This window comes from Carettochelys insculpta, chromosome 3 (genome assembly GCF_033958435.1).
Source record: "Carettochelys insculpta isolate YL-2023 chromosome 3, ASM3395843v1, whole genome shotgun sequence".
NCBI lineage: Eukaryota > Metazoa > Chordata > Testudines > Carettochelyidae > Carettochelys > Carettochelys insculpta.
The window spans coordinates 114,180,170-114,202,036 of NC_134139.1; the positions used below are offsets into that span (position 1 = coordinate 114,180,170).

A 21,867-nucleotide genomic window follows, 5' to 3' on the forward strand; every position below is an offset into this window, starting at 1 on the left:
AGATATTGAGGGACTTGTAAAAGTCCAGCGTTGAGTTGATTTCAGAGAGCAAATGATTTTTTCATCATCTTCGAGGTATTGTCATGGAAATGTCATCATCTCATTCAGGTGTGAGCTGTTAATTACCTTGAAAGACACAAGCACAATTTTCAAATCAATGAGAACAGAAATTGTGAGCCAAAGATAATTCAGAGTGTGTTGATTTCTATGGGATGGGTAAAAGCGATAATTCTTGTTCTTGAATTTTGGACCAAATTGCATTGCCAGCAACATTGATGCTGGAAGGCTACAAACAAAGAATTATAGTAATCCAGTTTGGACGTAATAAGCATGAAAACCAGTTTCCAAATCTATGGGGGACTCTGCAGCATTTAATCCTTGAAACACTTCTTAGGGGATAAAACAAGCTATTTTAACTACATTTTAAATGTGTTTATCAAAGAAAATCCAGGCAAATTCCCAAATTTCTTGTAGCTGTATAAAATGGGTACCAAAAACCCTCCTAGAGAATTCAGTAGGGTTTTGGTTAGATAAGGTTTTACTGCTAAGTAATGTATAAAATCCTTCCGTTTGACTGGGATTTGGCTTCAGTCATCTGGAAGTCATCCAGCTTGAAACATCTGCAAAACAATGTTGCCAGTGAGAAATGGCCTGATTAGGGTTAGAGTTAGAGAAAATAGGTGAATCGGGCTGTTATTCTCATAGCAATGAAGATGTAGGCACCAGTAGTACTAAGCTTTCAAAGAACTGAAAGACCTTTTTTTTTTTTAGAGTAGCAAACAATAAATGGACAAATGCTCTCGTTTGCTGATATTTTAGGTCCCAATCTTGCAACTACTAAGGTATATGAGTAATTTACACATGTGAATAATCATACTGAGCGCTGATAACTCATATGTGTATAGATACACAAAGGTGTAAATGCTGCAGGATCAGAACCTAACAGGACGAGGACTAAAAGAGAATTTGCTGTAGAGCTAAAGTCACTTAAGATGTGTGAATGTGTTTTTTCTTATTGAAACAGAAGCCTATGTCAATAAAAACAAGCCTCTACACAATTAATTGCAAGTTCCTTTCAAACAAAGTTCAGCTACTGTGTAGGGTTTGTTTTGTCCCCAGTGCCAGTTATTTTCTGTATTAAATTGTGTTTGACAAAGATGTTAGATTTTGTTTTTTTTGGCTGACTGTAAAATGTTCATCAACTCAGCAAAATGCTCAATTTCAAAGCATGTCTTTTCCTGAGCAAGCCTCCAATCCTGTAAAGGCACAGCCAGATTAAATTCAAGGCACTCACACTGCCTATTCTTTGTAGTACTTCCTCAGTCTAGCAACTGATGACACTTTCAAGTTCTGTCTGCCACCCACTCAGCTATTAAATTGGCTTCCTTTAGGGGAATAAGAGAGGCCCATAACTGGGTGCTTATTTGAGATAACCAAGAGTGTGACCATGTGAAATAGAATGGAGAAGTGGTCAAGCTGCCTAATAATATTGGTCAGGATTTTTTCAAAAGACTGGATGCCTAAAGTTAAGCTTATAAAGTCCTATTTAATTATCTAAATAAGTGGCCTTATTTTTCAGAAGTGCTGAGCCCTTCACAGCTCCCATTGAGGTCACTGGATCCTGTGTATTATGTAGTGCGCTATGCAGCATTGATTTAAAGCACAAGTATATTCTGTCTGTGGCCCAAAAAACAAAAAGTCCTCAGGTGGCTTGTGGGGGTTAGTTACTCCAGTTTGTATTTTGTTTCAGATGTATTGTAACAAATTATAAACATATTCTTTCTTGCTAGACCAAAAAAGAAAAAGATTTCTAAATAATATCATAATAACAGGCTTAGAGTGATTTGACAGCTTGCATTTTTCCAGTCACACTCAGAAATCCAAGAAACACATTAATCCACTGAAAAGAGACATAATTCTTTGCATGCAAACAGCGTCTCCATCTTTGTTTCGTTCACCCTTGATTGCTTTTCTTTTCCTTATTTCAGATGCATTTTAGTCTAATAGGAAAATGTCAAGCTGATATTGGCAAAGTTCTGGGGAAAGTGAGAGCAATTTCATCAGTGATTTGTTTATACTTCATTCACCTCTGGCATGGTGTTTTAAACATATTAAGATGCATAATTGCAGCTAAAATTTCTTTTTAATTGACACAGAGCATAGCAAAAGATTGTAGTAGACTGGTTCAAACAACTCCGTCAAGAGCATCACACTGCAAGGGATATTAGTGAAACTTGCAGTCCCCTCCCACCCCGAAACATAATCCACTTGTGCCTCACAGTGGAGATGAGAATGGGAAATTTTGCCACTTAAAGTTTTTAGTCCATTGTCACAGCATAATATAAAGGTTTTCTGTGAAAATGTGCTTAAAGACCAGGGCCTGATTTTCAGTATGGTCTAACCTCTTTAAACTACTCTGGCAGTGTGAAATGCTTACTCTCTTGAAGTGTCTCCTGTACTACCCATTTGCTAAAAGTAGTTTCAATGTAAACACAATAAGGCCCCTGGAAATGTAATTAGATTTTAGTTATTACTTTATCTTGAGGTAGATCGATGTCTAATTTTTGATTGTGTAGTATAAGGGTTAAGTTATTGAGAAGAATGTTTTGTGATGATTCATTTGAAAAATCTCTGGACCTTGATGGATGGGGCAGATGCAAGCAATTTTTGTAAGCAAAGTAAATACATTGTGCTACTGTGTACCTGTAAAGATCTCTTTTAATTCTTTTATATTGCCTCTAAAATTCCCTCTTAATGCTTTTATATTGCTCCAGGTTATAAAATAATATAAGGAAAAACTGAAAAAATGTTGCAGATTTCCATTGAATTCATTATAGAATTATGTGAGTAATACAATGTGTAAATTAGTAACTTAGCCATATCTCCAGATATACTTCTGAAACCCAAATGCCTTTTTACACATTATTCATGGAAAAATTCGAAAGCATAGTAAGCAGTCCTGGTCTTCTGTGTTGTATAGAGTGTTTTATATATCAAATAGTTCTGATACATTTTATCTGTGATGCTGACATAACTGTACAGATTGTCACCTGTGACAAGTTTCCTTAAAGCCTGTACTTTTCCTACCTTTATAATTGAAATTTTCATGTGAGTCTGCTTTTGATTGCTGGTTAGGTTTTGCAAATACTACAGTTAGAAACACTGGCAAACAGATTTGTATTTCATCTAATCTGATTTATAAAAATAGTTAAATAATAAAATTATAATTGTTTTAGAACAGGTAGTGGTAATCAAGGATATGATACCTATTCTTTTTACGATGAAAGCTAATTGAAATATTTCTGTTGAACACAGTAGGAATAAGGAGTATTGTACAAATGGGCATAAAAATCCTGTTCATGATTTGACTTTGACAGTCTTAGGTAAAATATATTAAATAGTTTACACTAGTGCCAGGCAGATAAGGGGAATCTTTCAGTCCATCAGTTCATTTGAAATAAGGAGAACAATAGCTCGGATTGGATTTCTGTCCATCTAAATTGGACTGTGGCTACACTCCTAATGGGAAAGTACATTATAGTGGAAAATGTCTTTCTTTCTCTTTCTTCAATAATACTTTGATATAGATCTAAGGATAAATGCAAGTTGACTGGGAAGGTAAAATGATCTATAAGACGCTGAAAAGCAATCTTAGAACAGATCAAAGAGACAAGTGTGGGTAACGAAAAAGGAAGCTGGTGAAAGTTTAATTGGCTGAAATTTTTTAAAAAACTTATTATCCATGTGGGATTTTCTTCGGACAAGTGCATAAGGCAAGGGGAGTACTTTTCAACTTCATAAAGTGACATTAAGATAGAGCAAGCTTTGAGTGTGTGTAAGTACATGCCAGAGGCATTTGAGGCTTTCTTTCTGCCCTTCATTTTGACCTCCACTATACGTATATATTTCCTTGGAGTCTTCTCTTTACTCCACAAGAATGACAGAACCACCCTGCATCCCATCAAGGTGCAGCGATTTGCACTGCCAAATTTAGAATAGAACAAGATCCTTGTAGTGATATATGCAGGAAGAAGTGGAGACAGATGGAGCACTGAGTCTGTCAGAATAGCAGATGGAAGAAAAGCATGCAACTGATTGCTCTTGATCAACAGACTGCTAATTAGCGCTGGATTTCCAAGCTATAGGGGCTGGTTATGGACTTGGGAAGGAAAAGGAGACTAAAATCTTGCATAGTGTGGAGGAGATGTCTATGTGGGAGTGGGCACTGGAAGAGAGTCTGAGGAACAAATATTTGGTAGATGCTGATGTAAATTTGGCACCAAAAGGGGCTGTGAAATTTGAGTTATGTTGCAAGGCTATGACTACACTAGTGAGTTTTGCTGACAAAATCTTGTTTTTTTGTCCAGTACTCAGCACTTTTGCTGGCAGCATTCTGCCTCTCAGCCATGAGGCACAACGCTGGTAATGTGTCAACAAAAAAGCTGCATGGACACTCTAGCTTTGTCTACACTACAGAGTTCTGTTGATAGAAGTCACTGTTGACAGATATTTCCTGACAGAACCTTTGTCTACAGAATTCATCCACACCTAATACAGTCTCCACCTTGTCAAAGCCCTCTGTCGACAGAGAGCAGCCAGACTGCCCAGCCCTCTGTCCACAGAACAGCCGACCAGAAGCTCTGCAAACAGGGCTGCCCAGTGAACCGGAAGCCCTCTCTGTTGACAGAGGGCCACCTGGAGTGCCTACACTATTATTTTGTTGACAGAATCTGTTGACAGAGTTGCTATATCTTATATGGTCAAGACAGAACTCTGCTGGGAAAACTACTGCATTCTGTCAACAGATTCTCAACATAGCACATTTGTAGTGCGGACGCTCCCTAGTTTTGTTGACAGAAGGCCTCTTCTGTTGACAGAACTCTGTACTGTAGACCCAGCTTATGGGGGCCTTTTCTTGACAGACAGGGCATCCAGAGCAATGACCAGCTGTGTCTGCTGTGCTTCTGGGTGCCTTCCAATTGGCTCTTGTGTGTGGCCACACTCTGTCAACAAAAGTTCTGTCAAGAAATCTCTTCCAACAGTGACTTCTGTCAACAGAGTGCTGTAGTGTAACCGTAGCCTATGTGTTTGGTCTGAAATTGTTTAGAACATATTTCTTCGGAGGCAAGAGACTGATTCTTTCAGGTCTTGAGCAACAAAAATTAACATTCACAAGCTTTGTTTTTGGTGAAGAAATTATCGTAATTAGCACTATGTGTGAACAAAGAAGGCAGAATAACTTTTAGCTCCTAGAAAAATATCTTTTCAATCCATTTCTTTTTTGAACTGTGCACTCAGGAAGCTCCGTTAACAAGCTCAGCAAAGACCCACTGGGAATCATGCGTCAGACAATGGAAGAATCCGCTGATTGGCTTTATGGCTTCATTTCTTTACTGTCTGACATCATATCAACTGATGATGATGACAGCGATGAAGGTATTTCCTATACACGGACTTGTGTAACTGCACCAGCTCATGTTTTAGGTGCATTATGCTGACTTACTTAATATTTAACCTCACAGTCAGAAGAGCCAAGGAAAGTGAATAGAAGTGAATATCCTTGCGATTAATGAATCAGTTGGTTGCTAGAGTTAGCAAATGGATGTCTCTGTGAGCTTTCATCTTCCATTTCATAGGCAACTGCAGAAAATATGTCAGAATTAAAAGTTCCTAGTGGTATGTTTTAATGTAAAGAGTGCAAATTTATGCTGAGATAATGTTTCAGAGAATGGCAGCAACTATCCTACAGCGTTTCCCTCTACCATTTAAGAATGGAAGGATTTCGAAACTGAAAAAATTAAATATACAGTCAAAACTTAATTGTTTCAGAAGATATTGAAGCCATGTTAGTCTGTAGCTTCACAAATAACAAGAAGTCATATAGCACCTTAGAGACCCACCACATTGTTAGGTCATGAGCTTTCATGTGTAAAACCCCCTTAAGAACATAAGATCGGCCATACTGGGTCAGACCAAAGGTCCATCTAGCCCAGTATCCTGTCTGCCGACAGTAGCCAATGCCAGGTGCCCCACAGGAGGTGAACCGAAGACAATGATCAAGCGATTTGTCTCCTGCCATCCATCTCCTGCCTTCAACAAAAGGCTAGGCACCATACCTTACCCCTTGCTAATAGCCATCTACGGACCTAACCTCCAAACATTCATTGAGCTCTTTTTAAAACTCTGTTAGAGTGCTGCACTTCACAGAATCCTCTGGCAAGGAGTTCCACAGGTTGACTATGTGCTGTGTGAAGAAAAACTTTATTTTATTAGTTTTGAACCTGCTACCCATTAATCTCAATTGGTGTCCTCTAGTTCTTATATTATGGGAACAAGTAAATAACTTTTCTGTATTCATTTTCTCCACACTATTCATGATTTTATATACCTCTATCATATTGCCCCTCAGTCTTCTTTTTTTTAGACTGAAAAGTCCCAGTCTCTCTAGCCTCTCCTCATATAGGACCCATTCCAAACCCTTAAATTATGAGTTTTCATTTTACCCATGAAAGCTCATGACCTAATAAATTTGTTAGTCCCTAAACTGCTACATGACTGCTTGTTATTTGTGAAGTTACAGACTAAACTTAAGAAACCTAAGGCTGCACTTTTATTTGATATTTGAATAGTAGGGGGCATTGTTGATAGAAAAAACACTAAGGCCATGTCTACACTTGGCCAAAATTTCAAAAGGGCCATGCTTATGGCCAAATTGGAGACTACTAATGAAGCACTGAAATGAATATTCAGCACCTCATGAGCATGCTGCCAGCTATGGCACTTCAACAGTGCCGTGTTTCTATCACAAGCAGCTTGTCTGTATGGAAGCCTTTTTGAAGTACCCAGCAAATGCTGAAATCCCCTTATTCCTACCAGCAGGGGATTTTGATGTTTGCTGGGTCTTTTTGAGAAGAGCCTTGTGTAGACAAGCTGTGTGTGATCAAAATACGGCACTTTTGAAGTGCCGCGGCCAGCAGCATGCTAATGAGGTGCTGAATATTCATTTCAGTGCCTCATTAGTATTCTCAGATTTGGTCATTAGCATAGCTCTTTCAAAATTTTGGCCAAGTGTAGACATGGCCTAACTGGACTTCGGAAAATTTGGATAGCAAACAGCAATTTTGGATAGCAAACTTCAATAACTTAAATGTATGATCTTGGAAATACTGCTAATGTGCATCATCTGATGCAGCTATCAGATATAATATGCCAAAGAGCCAAGAAATAGTCTTTATTATTAACAGCCTTTGAAAGAACCATCTTTGTGTTAGCTGATAATCAGTTCAATATTATGTGGTGTGGAAATCATATATCCTAGCCGCACCATACAATGTTCGTATTGCTTTGTGTAGCATTCCATCAGATGATTAAAACCCAACAGAAACTTAAAATGAATCTTTCACCTCCTATATTCATGAAGTAGAAATATGACTGAATTTATGCCACTGCACAATATCTGCATGGGTTTACATGTTAGTATTATGTGCAAATCCTAACAGATATGCAATTATATAGCATTGTGATTTGGGGATCCTATTCTGAAATGTGATTTACAGCCACTGTAAGTCCAATTCTTTGTTTTGCTGAGAAATAAAAAGTGTGTAATCATGTTTTCTTGTCCAGCTTTTTAAATAGTGCTGGTAGTCAAAAACCATGCAATAAGGAACTTTTTTAAGTATGAGAGTAGATGGAGGTAGAGTGGACAAATCACAGAATCATAGAATGCTAGGACTGGAAGGGACCTTGAGAGGTCATCAAGCCCAGCTCCCTGCCCTCATGGCAGGACCAACTACTGTCTAGATCATCCCTGATAGACATTTATCTAACCTGTTCTTAAATATCTCCAGAGATGGAGATTCCACAACCTCCCCTGGCAATTTATTCCAGTGTTTGACCACCCTCACAGTTAGGAACTTTTTTCTAATGTCCAACCTAAACCTCCCTTGCTGCAGTTTAAGCTGATTGCGTCTTGTTCTATCCTCAGAGGCCAAGATCAAGTTTTCTCCCTCCTCCTTATGACACCCTTTTGGATACCTGAAAACCGCTATCATGTCCCCCCTCAATCTTCTTTTTTTCAATCTACATGAAGGTTTAAGAGGATCATAGAAAGGGGTAGCCTTTAACAGCCCCTACATAGAAAATTAAATCCCTGAAATTGTGAAGGTTCTGAATGCCTCCTGGGAGGTCCTCAGCACTCTCAACTCCATTGACTGTACTCAGAGTGGAGCGCACTCAGCAGCTCCCAAGAATCACAGGAGGGACTCAGCATCTCACAGTAATAGGCCTTAAAAGTCTAGTGTATGGGCCAGCTCAGGTACTGAAAATCAGCCCCAGTTCTTCTGAGGGAAGAAGTTGAGGATGCACCAAACCCTTTGCAATGCTTAAAGCCGTGTTGCAAGTGGAGTCACAGTATCAGACTTCGGCAACTGACTTCTCCTGCTCCCACTGATGGGAGTTTTGTCACTGACATAACTGAAGGCGTTATTAGAGTTCATTTCTTCTGAACATTGCAAGAAGTGTTTTTAATTTGGAAAGCTTTCCTGGTGATCAATGAAAATGGAACCTCTGTGTCCTTTTTTAAAAATTATGGACTGCCCATGTGTCAGTATCTGGTCACAAGTTTATCTTATCAGTTCTGGGAATTTATGGTGCCTACAACACATTTAATATATTTGTCCTTTCTCTAAGAAGATGACCACATGGAAACAGAAATGGGGGATGTAAGTCTGTAATCTTAGAATGAGTTCTTCTTGCTCAACATATTACGTATAAAGTTTGAATGCATTTAAAATGAAAATAAACTAAAATGGGAAAAATAGTGGTAACGTTACCAGTTATCTGATTGTTGTATTTTTCTATTGTGGTTTAGGTGAAGTGGAACCTCCATTGAAAAAAAAAGGTTGGTTTTCATTGTTATAAATAAGGCATGGCTTGATTTGTTAAATGTTATTAGTTGCACTTATTATTAAATAAATACTTTTCAGTGATCGACTTTGTCTATACCACTGGTTCTCTCACTAATTGCTTGTCATTTTACTGTGTATGTTGTATGTAAATTGAAATTGTTAGAAATATCCAATTATAATAATGTTGGAAGTGTTGTTTGTTGCTGTGCAGTATGTTTTGGAGAAGTCTTAATTCTTTCATTATCCAGTGCATCTAAAAATACTCATAAATAACCAACAGCACTACTACAGTGTTATTATGTATATATTTGTTACCTTATTTCCACTAAAGACCACTCTTACATATTTAATTAATGCCACTGTTGGATTAAAGGAAAAAGGGGAACCAGCATTCAACCACACACCAACACACACTCATCTTGGTGGTCATTTGATAATGAGCAGGACATCTTCATGTCACCCTCCTGTTTGTGAGTCTGTTGATAGCTGACTCGCCCGATTCTGGAGCCCCAGATCTTATCACAGAGGAGGCAGGTGTTAGTAGCATTTGGAGGGGCACAAGGCAGTTTTGGATGCTCTTTTCTTCTCCACCTGTCCTTGTCTGCACTGAGGTGGGACCTCTCAAATTGTGCCACTGCCTCACCGATTACCATTCTCCACTGGGCATGGTTTTGGGCAAGGTTCTCCAAAGTGTCGACACTGATGCCGTACTCTTCCATGTGTACCTTCAGCATGTCCTTATATCACTTCCACTGGCCCTACAATGTTACTTTATTCTTCCACCAATTTGGAAAACAGAATCTGTTTTGGGAGGTGCTGATTAGACATCTGAACCATGTGACCAGTCCAACAAGGTCTTTTTGATATTCAGTGTGAGGCTGAGATTCTCATGTGCTTCAGCAAAGGTACTCAAGATGGTCTGAAGGGCTGTGAGAGAGAGAGCAACAACCATATTGTCATCCATGTACTGGCGTTCCATGATGGAGGTTGTGGAAGTCTTGCTTTTAGTCTTCAGTCTCATGAGATTGAAAAGCTCCCCGTTTGTTCTACAGACAATCTTCACGCTATTTGGAAGCTTGCCATCGATGAGGTGAAGGGTCATGGTGATGGAGATGCAGAACAGTGACGGGTCAGTGGTGCAGCCTTGTTTGACTCCCATTTTGACCTCAAAGGGGTTACTTTGGGATCCATTGTTGTTCAATACTGTAGCAGTCATGTTGTCATGAAGCAGCATTAAAATGCTAATAAATTTCTGGGACAGCCAATCTTTGAGAGGATGGTCCACAGGGTGCTATGATTGGCTGAGTCAAATGCTTTGGTCAGATCAATTAAACTTATATAAGGCTTGGTTGTGTTCACGACATACAGCTAAGAGAAGAAGGCAGAGGGTACACATGTTTATGAAGAGGAACCACAAAGGAAGAAAAACAAATTCCTGGAGTAGAATTTGCCATCAAAAATGAACTGACAAGAACCTATCTGAATTCACTGTTGACATGAATGAGCGTCTCATGACTCTTTGCTTGAAGCTTGCCAGAAACCAACAGGCAAGTGTCATCAGTGCTTATGAACCAACTCTAGATGCCAAAGATGATATAAAGGAGATGTTCTATACCCAGCTGGATACAGTCCTGAAAGACATACCCAAATAAGACAGGATTATTCTATTGGGGGATTTCAATGCCAGGGTCAAAAGAGATGCAGATCTCTGGAAGACTATGATTGGGGAAGAAGGAGTTGGCAACAGCAACTCCAATGGAGTGCTTCTCCTTACAAAATGAGTAGAACACAAGCTGATCATCACAAACACCCTGTTCCACCAGAAAAACAAATTTATGACCTCCTGGCAACATTCTCAATCGAAGCACCAACACCTCATAGACTATGTCATCTCTGAGCTCAGGATCAGCATGACGTCCTTCTCACACATGCAATGACTAGTGCTGATGACTGCTGGACTGGTCACTGCCTTATTTGATCCACAGTGGTGATTGGGATTGTCACCAAATGGAGAAGTCGAAGGAAACAGATCTGACAAAAGATCAAGCTACAAGGCTTTATGGACCCCATCAGACAAAGTGACTTCCAGATAATAATCCAAAGGAAGCTGCAACAGTACACCCTGAATATGTGGAATAACATGGTGTCAACTGAAAAATGTCGTCATTGGAGCTTGTGGAGGAACCATTGGTTACTAGACCAGGAAGCATCAAGACTGGTTTGATGAGAATGATGTGGAAATTGAATTGATTGGGGCAAAAAGGAAAGCCTTTAGAGCCTTACAAAGAGACATGAATTGCACGACAAAGAGAGAAGCTGATGCCAAGACCAAGGCAGAAGTGCAACATAAAACAAGAACTCTGAAAAACCAGTGGTGTACTGAAAAAGCATGAGAACTCCAGCATCTCAGAGAAATCAACCATACAAGAGGTTTCTTCAATGCTACCAAATCTGTTTATGGACCAAGAAACCATGGAATCAGTCCTCTGAGATCACAGGATGGTACCCAATTCTTGAAAGACAATTAAGTCATTGCTTCTTGCTGGAGGGAGCAATATAATGAGCTCTTGAGCTGCTCCTCCACTGTGGTCTAGAATCCCTTGACCAAATCCCTCAGCAACTGCCTGGGGTTGATCTTGCAACACTTCCTACCCTGAGTGAGGTGCAAGTTGCCATCAGAGCAATGAAGTGCAACAAGACAACTGTAGCAGATGGAATCCCCACAGAAGTCTTCAAAGAAGATGGGCCAGAGATCCACAAATAGCTCCACCTACTAACTCTGAAGAGCTGGGATACGGAGCAGATGCCACAAGATTTCAGAGACACACTGATTGTCAGTCTTTTCAAGAACAGCGACAAGGTGGACCGTGGAAAAAACTATCATGGCATCTCCCTCCTGGCAATGGCAGAGAAAATCATAGCTTGAAGCCTTGCAGACCAACTCCTGCCACTATCAGAAGAAATTCTCCCAGAATCTCCATGTGGCTTCCGACCATCCCAAAGAACAGCAGACATGATTTTCACTGCCTAACATACTCCTGCCCTCCTGCACTAATATACTTACACAGGCAAACTCACACAGGTGAAGAATTGCTTAGGGACAGTGGAGGAAGCCAAGACATAGGGGGTCTGGTGTCTCTGGCTGCAATCACAAATCCAGGAGGCAAGCTGATTGTACGATTTCCATGTCAGCACAGTACTCAGGAGCAGTCATTACCATCCCTCCTGGGGAGAGGTGTAGGGGCCCAGGGCTTTGAGCCTCCTTCCGCATCCCAAGCAGTTGAGACTAACTCCTACAGAGTGGTGATGGGAAGAGGGACCTGCACTATTTACCTGCACTTCCAAAGGTATTGGGCGATTGCAGTTCTTGTAGGCCATGGAGAGGTGTTCATGGCCAATGGCAGCAATGGAAAGTAGCATCCCGGTCCATGCGGCTTTCCACCACTACCACTGGCTAGGAACAGTGATCTGTGGTCATTGAAAGCTGCAATCACACATCATCTGCAGAGGCGCAGGAAAATATAGTGATGATGTCCACCTGGGACTAACCCTGGTAGGCCACCATCTTTTTATTGATCACCCCGATCTAGTCTACATATATCCCTAGTTTGCTAATCCACAAAGACTGTCAAAGAAAGCTATGAGGTTTGTTTGATATTATTTCGTTTTGACAAATCCATGTTCACAGTTACTTAGCACATTATACAAATCCAAGGTTATTATAGATGTTTGAAAATTCAGTGCTTGATTATTTGATCCATTATCTTTCTGGATACTGAAATTAAGGTGATTTATCTATAATCTTTTGGGTTGTCCTTATTAACCTTTTAAATAGATGGGCAGTATGCTTACCCTCTCTCCTGTTTGCCATGAATTTTCAAAATATACTTCATAGTGACTCACATATCTCTTCACTGAGCTCTTTGACTGTTCTTCAGTCCTCAGGTCTAATAGCTGACATTTTTTCATTGTGCTAACAGTCTGCACTAAATTCCCATTATCTTGGAAGTACCAGAATTGCAAACACACTAAAAGTTAGTTGTTATCACAAATACAGTTATTTACTGAGAAATTCTTCAAGGGAATGGTAAGGACATCTCAGTAATGATAAGGGGAGAAGAAGAAAGGAAGAATAATAATGATAATTATGAGCCTGAAGAAAGCAAAGATAACCTTCCCAGGGATGCAAATTGCAGGCAAAGATAATAGGGATACAAATAATGACAATGACAGTGGTTCATGTAACAGGGTTAATATTGGTGTCAGTAGTCACTAGAAAGGATGAAAATTCTTATCATATTACGTTCTTTACCAAAATTAATTTCTTCATCCCCAGTATTATCACTGATATTTATCTTTAGTCACTTGAAGACTGAATATTGTATAATATGCAGAAAAAATATTAACCAACTGGTGATATGGTGAAAAAATATTCTGGAAAGGGCTTTGCAGCATTTAACGATGTTACTCAGTGCGTGCTGAAATAGCTCAGCATTTCTATAAAAACTATTCAAAAGTCTAATAATGGTTTCTAACAGACATAACATGTTTTAGCTTTCATTTTTCAAAATCATTGGTTATAGTTGATTATGTTGATTAATGTTTCAGTAAAACATTTAAGGAAAAATCAATTTATTTGATAGCTGTATGTTTAGTTTTGTGTGAGCTTCTTTCATTAAAATTTCTTGTTATAGTATGAGAGTTTTATTTATCTCATCTTCTGTGCTTATGCCTCTGCAGACTAAATCCAATATTACAGTCTGTTAATATGAGGGTAATTATTGAGGGAAGCAAAATGAGACTGTTATTCTTTCAGATCTTTGGTATGACAGAAAAACTGTCCCAAATTTAGAAGTAACATTAGATGAGTCCAAATTAAAATGCAAAGTTTTAGCACCAAAGCCTAATGACAATCTTATTACTTAGCAATGTGATTACTCTACTGCATTCTGGAACTGAAGAACAGAACATGAACTTACATAAAATTAATGTAAAGTTAACTTTCTAATATATAGATTAGTGTTAATATGCACAACTTAATGTTTTACGTATGGAAGCCATTCTCAACTTCTGGAATTTAGGATATGCTCCAAAGGTCATTGAAATAAATAGGCCTTACATCAGGGTCTACTTTGCATTTCATACTTCAGGCTCATTCAAGCTTTGGTTTCTAACTTAACATTCTTCTTTTATTTCAGCTGAAATTCACCCTGTGACCAAGAAAAAAGGTGCGCAAATTTCAAAGCAATCTTTAGTTTAATAACACAATGAGCTTAATGATAAATTAAGTTAGAAATAACTATGCAAGTAACGCATTGATGTAGCTGCTGAACATGGGATGAATATTATTTATTAGGCTTTTATTGGTATAACAGATGTTGATATAGATAACATGGGATTTTTGAAGCATTCAGATATACTGCAAAGATGGAAGCTACATGTATATCTACACAGGAAAAATGCAAGTGATATCATACAGGGCCTGGTCCTATTGTTCTTATGGGCTACGTCTACACGTGCACCCAACTTCGAAATAGCTTATTTCGATGTTGCGACATCGAAATAGGCTATTTCGATGAATAACGTCTACACGTCCTCCAGGGCTGGCAACGTCGATGTTCAACTTCGACGTTGCTCAGCCCAACATCGAAATAGGCACAGCGAGGGAACGTCTACACGGCAAAGTAGCACACATCGAAATAAGGGAGCCAGGCACAGCTGCAGACAGGGTCACGGGGCGGACTCAACAGCAAGTCGCTCCCTTAAAGGGCCCCTCCCAGACACACTTTCATTAAACAGTGCAAGATACACAGAGCCAACAACTAGTTGCAGACCCTGTATATGCAGCACGGACCCCCAGCTGCAGCAGCAGCAGCCAGAAGCCCTGGGCTAAGGGCTGCTGCCCACGGTGACCATAGAGCCCCGCAGGGGCTGGAGAGAGAGTATCTCTCAACCCCCCAGCTGATGGCCGCCATGGAGGACCCCGCTATTTCGATGTTGCGGGACGCGGATCGTCTACACGTCCCTACTTCGATGTTGAACGTCGAAGTAGGGCGCTATTCCCATCCCCTCATGGGGTTAGCGACTTCGACGTCTCGCCGCCTAACGTCGATTTCAACTTCGAAATAGCGCCCAACACGTGTAGACGTGACGGGCGCTATTTCGAAGTTACTGCCGCTACTTCGAAGTAGCGTGCACGTGTAGACGCAGCCATGCAGACACATTCATTAACCCTGCCTTTCTAAAAATTAATTCACATTCCACATAGTATATTACAAAATAGAAATTATTAGATTTCAAACAGAAGACAATGGCAGTACCTTTCTGCTTCATATCAGTCTTTGGGGGTGCTAATTAGGCGATTTTCCAGTTTGTAGAACATCAAACTCTAGGTAATGGTTTACCTGGAGAACAAGATATCACAGTCTGTAGGAATTTCTACCAGCACTGTTCCCTAGACATATTGCTTTTTCACATCTGTGAAGAAAGAAACATCAGTATTTTCTTTTTCAAATTGGGAGAAACTAGTCTAATTATTTATACAGCTAAATAAAGTTCAGATAAGTGCGACTTTTAATGAATCTGCTTTCCTAAGTTACTTAACAACGTACATGCAAAACAACTTATTGTGAAGCAACTTATAAGAAGGACCCCCTGTTCTTGTAACAATAACAATTCCCCTGTTCTTGTAAGAATTATTTCTTGTAACTAACTTGCTTACCGTAATATAACTTTTCTAGTGTAGATTTTTGATATTAGGATGACAGACTCTTAAATCATATAGTCCATCTTTTAAAAAGTTACCAAATAACTCATGTGAAAGAATACTGAGGATAGGCAAGTATCCTTTGGATGATACTCGTGTTCCATAAGTATTTAAAGTACAAAAAAAAATAGTTTAAAACCCACATTTGTTCCTTCAAGCTGCAAATAGACTGGGAAAGCAAATATTTGAATATCATGAATGCAACCTGAAAAATATGACCCTGTAGTGAATCAGTATGGCCTCCTGCAGACCCGGAGGCAGGGGAGGCTATGCAGAGGCCCTGGTGGGCGGGGCCGGAGTCAGGAGACCAGAGGCCCGCCCCTCAGAGGGCGGGGCCAAGGGCTAGATGAGCCAAAGGCGGGACTCAGGACCCATTCAGGCCTGGGCCTCTGGGCAGGGAGGACGTGCCTGCACAAGCTCCTCGGAACCAAAGGGAGAGGGCCAGCAGCCGCCCGGCCAGGCCGGAGGAGCAGGCCCCCAGAGGCTCCAAGCAATCCCGGGTCCATATGCCCCAAGGAGACTACCCGGACTTCCCAGACCTACCAGGACCTTCCCGCCGGCGGAGACCCCCCACCTTGGAAGAGGCCCCGGGAGCGGGCTGCCCCAGAGTCCCGGCGGATCCTTACAGCACTCAGACCCAGGACCGCCTTGCGTCTCCTGTATTGCCGCCGCCTGACTACCCTAACGACATTGTTATGGACGATTGGCCGGAGCCCCCGAAGGTGGATGACCCGGAGGAGACCGACCTAGGGGGCCCCCTCGACCAGATGGACTGGGACCTTCCGCCAGCAGAGGGTGAGGTAGGAAGTGGCCCGGGGAATGACGCTCACAAACCAATGGCAGTGTGTTGCGGTCTGGATCCCCACTGCCGGGGTTGCGTGTGAGCGACCCCCAGGGCCCTGGGCTGGGTCGCAGTGGAGTGGGAGGGCCTGCGACCCCCTACCCCCCTCCCTTGACAGGGCCAGCCTGTGCTGGGCCTGCACTTAAACCCTTGGGTTGTTGCCCCGCCCCAAACTGAGGGCTGGGCCTGTGTTTAAACCCTTGGGTTGCTGCCCCGCCCCAAACTGAGGGCTGGGCCTGTGGTTACACCTTGTGTTGCTGCCCCGCCCCAAACTGGGGCTGGGCTTGTGTTTAAACCTTGTGTTTCTGCCCCGCCCCAAACTGAGGGCTGGGCCCAGAACTGTGCTAGTACTTGGGGACTGCTGCCCTACCCTGAACTGAGGGCCGGGCCTAGAACTGTACTATCACCTGTGAACTGCTGCCCTGCCCTGGACTGAGGGCTGGGCCCAGAACTATACTACTCTTGGGAACTGCGGCCCCGCCCTAGGTTGAGGGCTGGGGCCTGTATGGTGTTGTAGCGGTGAGCCGCTGACCACCCGAACTGAGTCCGGGCTGGTGCTCTAACCCCTTTTGCTGCTGCCCGCCCTAGGCCAAGGGGCTGGGCGTCTTTGGACGTGTTACAGACCCCTTATTGAATTTTCTTATATGGTTGATGTTTGTGATTTGGGAAATTAATTAGTCTATTCACTCATCCCTTGTGTATATGCTTATTTGCATTTGTAGTGATTTCAAAGATCAGCTGACTTTTCTTTTATATCCCCATATAGCAATGTTCATTTTTCTGCATACGAGTTTTTGTTATCCAGCTCTGTGTAGTGCTCTCTGTTTCTCTCTAAGCTTCTTCTTACCACGAAGCGTTTTCTGAATCTTTGTGTAAGGAGCAATGAGTTTGTAAACAAAATCTTCAAAGCACAAAAAAACCTACTTCTCCGGGTAGGCTTTTTATTTTTATTTAATGTCTGTTATTAATGTTCTTTTGTCAGTCCCATCATTTATACTGATCAGCAGTAGCATATCCACAACATGGAAACACTTTAGAATGTGAAGAAAATATTTGTCACGCTATGTAGAGGAAACACAACTACCAACCCTTACACGAGTGAATTTTTGAATTCTAGAGTGTTTTTGTTTTGTTTTGTTTTGCACTGGGAGGAAAGGATTTTCCATTGGACTGATGCCACAGGCCATTCCAATTGAAAATTTACTCTTGTGAAATATGCAAAAAAGGGTTCCTAACTCCATGTGATTATTAAAGAGCCTTTGTATAGACATTTAGTAGTACTTGGGATTTTAGAGCCTTTAGCTTCTCTCCAGCATAGAGTGTCACAGTCCAAATGATGACACTGAACTCTCCTCATTGAATTTTTGCTCCTGCCACATCAGGGCTTGTTGCTGTTACAGAGGGAAGGTGAGTTGGTAAGTCTTTGCTGGTGGGGGTCCATTCTGCCAGAGTTGAAATGAAAAGAGTCTGACAAAGAGACTTGGTTCTGGTCTATACTAGGAGATTTGGCTGTTTTCAGTGATTTTCTAAGCAATCAGTCCACACTACAGGGTCCTTTCCACCAACTTTAAGGACTCGTAAGCTTGATTTTGGCACTCACCCTTATAATAAGGAGTAATGCTAAAACTGACCTTGCATGGTTGAATTTATGCTAGAGCAGACAAAGCATTGTGAAATTTGACATTCTCAGCCTCCTGGAGGTGTCCAACCATGCACTAGTGTAACCACTCTGGCCACTACATTCAGCTCTACTGCTTTTGAGGTGTGCAGGAAACAGCCCAGGAAAGTCTGAATTAATTTCCATTTTGGCTAGTAAGGTCAGTGGAGCAAGTAGCACACCTCAGCAACACATCTGGCCATGAATTCCTGGAGTCATACATACAGCATGCAGGAGATCCATGACTTGATTGCTGGAGGGGTGGGGTGATGGGGGGATGGAGCTGTGCTGGCAGACTATGAAGCAGCAAAAAAAAAAAAAAAAAAAAGAGCAGACATCTATGCCAAGAGCTTGAAGAGCATGGTGGAAAATGAAGAAAATAAAGTAGAACAGGCAAGTGCACCAGAAGGCAAAAGAAGCAAATGTATCTTCTGGGTCATCACTGCAAATATGCCGGTTCTGTGAACAGCTGCATGAGATTCTAGGTAGGCAATCCGATAACCATCCCCTAAGAGTCTGTGGCTACTTCTGAAGATATTCTTCAGGCAGCCTCTGGCAACAGCAGAGAAGACATGGTGGATGAAGAAGAGAAGAAGGACAATGGTCAGCAAGTGAATCGAGCAGCTGATCTCACTGACAGACAGGAACTTTTTTTAATGTTGAATCTCACTCCCCACTCCCAGGGTGTTTCATAGCCAGACCCTGATGAGCGGGGGGAAAGCATCTCTGGTGAGTTCTCTTTTTTAATCGTGCTACAAGTGGGTTAAGGCAATTGGGTGTGATCTCTGGTGGCTGCTGTATCCATCCAGCCCAGGCCCCTTGGACCAATGTGTTAATGTGTGTGGAGATGAAGCCGAGGGATCGGGGCAAGGCATGGCAATGTGGCTTGTGCTATCAGGGCTGTGTGGCTGTCATGGGCAGTGCATGCTTCTCTGGGGAAGTAACAGCCTCACAGCAGTCCATGATGTATGACATGCCCTCCTCACCATGTTCTGTACCCTCCCCACCCAGTGCCCCAGAATGTAAGGGGGAGAGTCAAGGACAGCCTTCTATTCCCCTCCCAGTGATGTTTCTCAGTGCAGAAAGCTGACACACTCCCACCTGTGATTGCAGAATGTCTTTCACCTGTGCTGACCCAAATCCAAACCTTCTGCCATTAACTCCGTTACTGAATGCTTCATTTATTTCCCTGAATAAAAATGCATAGCCTCTCAAAGACAGTGTCTCTATTACTTGTGTTGCATAATGGTGGGAAGTTTTACAGGATTTACAAGCCAGTACACATCATATAGTGGGCACCTCCTTAACAGCAACAGACATGACTGTCATGCCACTGTCTGATCATCAAAAGCTGCTTTTTTCAAAGCCTTGCCAATTTGAAGTGTCCATCGCTGTGCTTTCCTTGTTGCCCCAGTGTCTGGCTGCTCATTATTAATGGCCAGGTGATCTACCTTGTCTCTCCAGTCTGGCATGAAAATTACCCTTCTTTTCACATACATTATGGTTCATACAGCAGGCTGTCACCATGAGGGGAATGTTGCTTTCACTGAGGACTAACCAAGTCAGGAGGCTCCTGAGCATGGTTTTTAAATTACAAAATGCATATTCTACCACCATTCAGCATTTCTTCAGACTGTAGTTGAACTGCTTCTTATGGCAGCCCAGGCTGCTCAAGTGTGATTTCATGAGCCAAGGGAGCAAGGTGTAAGCTTGATCTCCCGGGGTTACTACTGGCAACTCCATATCCCCAATGGTACTTTTCTGGTCCGGGAAGAAAGTTCCATTCTGCTGCTTTCTGAACAGTCCAGAGTTTCTAAAATTGTATGCACCTTTCCTGACCATCCCATGTTGATCTCGGTAAACTGACCCTTGTGATTCACCAATGCCTGCAAAGCCATGGAGAAGGACCCCTTTTGGCTTATGTGTTCTGTAGAAAGGTGGTCTGGTGCTCAGATAGGTACGTGCATTTTTTCTGGAGTCACCATTCTTTGTAGCAGAAGGGTATTGATTACCTTGGCTACCTGGATCACAGCAGTACCCACTGTAGATTTGCCCACTCCAAATTGATTGCCCACTGAATGGTAGCTGTCTGGCATTGCAGCCTTTCACAGAGCTATTACCACTCACTTCTGAACTGTCAAACCAGGTCTTAATCTGGTATTGCTGTGCTCCAGGGTGGGGGAAAGCAATTCACAAAGTTCCATGAAAGTGGCATTACATACGGAGAAGTTTTGTTACCGCTGCTGATCATCCCATACTTGCAGAACAATGGCTACGTCTACACGTGAAGCCTACATCGAAATAGCTTATTTCGATGTAGCAACATCAAAATAGGCTATTTCGATGAGTAACGTCTACACATCCTCCAGGGCTGGCAACGTCGATGTTCAACTTCAACGTTGCGCGGCACCACATCGAAATAGGCGCTGCGAGGGAACGTCTACATGCCAAAGTAGCACACATCGAAATAAGGGTGCCAGGCACAGCTGCAGACAGGGTCACAGGGCGGACTCAATAGCAAGCCGCTCCCTTAAAGGGCCCCTCCCAGACACACTTGCACTAAACAACACAAAATACACAGAGCTGACAACTGGTTGCAGACCCTGTGCCTGCAGCATGGATCCCCAGCTGCCGCAGCAGCAGCCAGAAGCCCTGGGCTAAGGGCTGCTGCCCACGGTGACCATAGAGCCCCGCAGGGGCTGGAGAGAGAGCGTCTCTCAACCCCTCAGCTGATGGTCACCATGGTGGACCCCGCTATTTCGAAGTTGCGGGACGCGCAACGACTACACGGTCCCTACTTCGACGTTGAACGTCGAAGTAGGGCGCTATTCCTATCCCCTCATGGGGTTAGCGACTTCGACGTCTCGCCGCCTAACCTCGAAGTTAACTTCGAAATAGCGCCCGGCGCGTGTAGCCGTGACGGGTGCTATTTCAAAGTTAGTGCCGCTACTTCGAAGTAGCATGCACGTGTAGACACGGCTAATGTGACCCCACCAGTCTGAGCTTGTTTCTTAACACTAGAACCAGTGCTCCATTGTGTGCACAGCACTGAGTGCAGCCAGCATCTCCCCATTCCTCCTCTCCAGTGTTTCACATTTCTATATGTCTGTGTCCTCCTCAGAGTCTTTATCACTCTGAAGTCTGCTTATGCTCTGCACATACCACAGCATGTAGTGTGAGTTGCTCACACTACTGGTCACAACAGTTTCAAGCTGGATGGGGTGCCCATATGCAAGGGTACCCAGAGAAAAAAGGGTGCAAAATACTTTCTGTCCACCCAAATGGGGACACTCTCCATGTGCCACTGTGGAAATGCACTCTCAACTTTACAAAATTTGGTGCTTAAAAATTCATCCTGAACAACATCGTCTTATCCTCCTAATGTAGATATACCCTTGGTGGATGATAGTTAAGAGCAGGCATTTCTTATATGGCACAAGAACAACAGGAGTTTCTGTCTGTTCAAAATTCTTTCTCAGGAGCTCCTGAGGTCTTGTAATTTTCTACAGTGGAGCTTCTCCTCCTCCTGCTCCTATTGATTTCAGCAGTTTGGGAGAGGGCAAGCAGCCTGTTTTCTTCCTCTCCAAATCTGAGTATCCCAGAATACACAACATAAAATGGGGATCTGTACGTCAGGCCCTAAAAGTGACCGTGGTGTGTTTACACTGACTTTCAAACTAAGGGTATGACTACACTA

General features: G+C 42.2%; 1 protein-coding gene across 15 annotated transcripts in view; it reads left to right on the forward strand.

Moving 5' to 3' along the window:
• Positions 1-21,867, forward strand: part of TRDN (triadin) — a 351,197-nt gene that overhangs the window by 73,634 nt on the left and 255,696 nt on the right. For all 15 annotated transcript variants that reach the window (XM_074990631.1, XM_074990634.1, XM_074990630.1 and 12 more), the window contains 3 exons: positions 5,299-5,436; positions 8,870-8,899; positions 14,105-14,134. In XM_074990631.1, the coding sequence (XP_074846732.1) occupies positions 5,299-5,436; positions 8,870-8,899; positions 14,105-14,134 (198 nt within the window). The remainder of the gene's footprint in view (positions 1-5,298; positions 5,437-8,869; positions 8,900-14,104; positions 14,135-21,867) is intronic.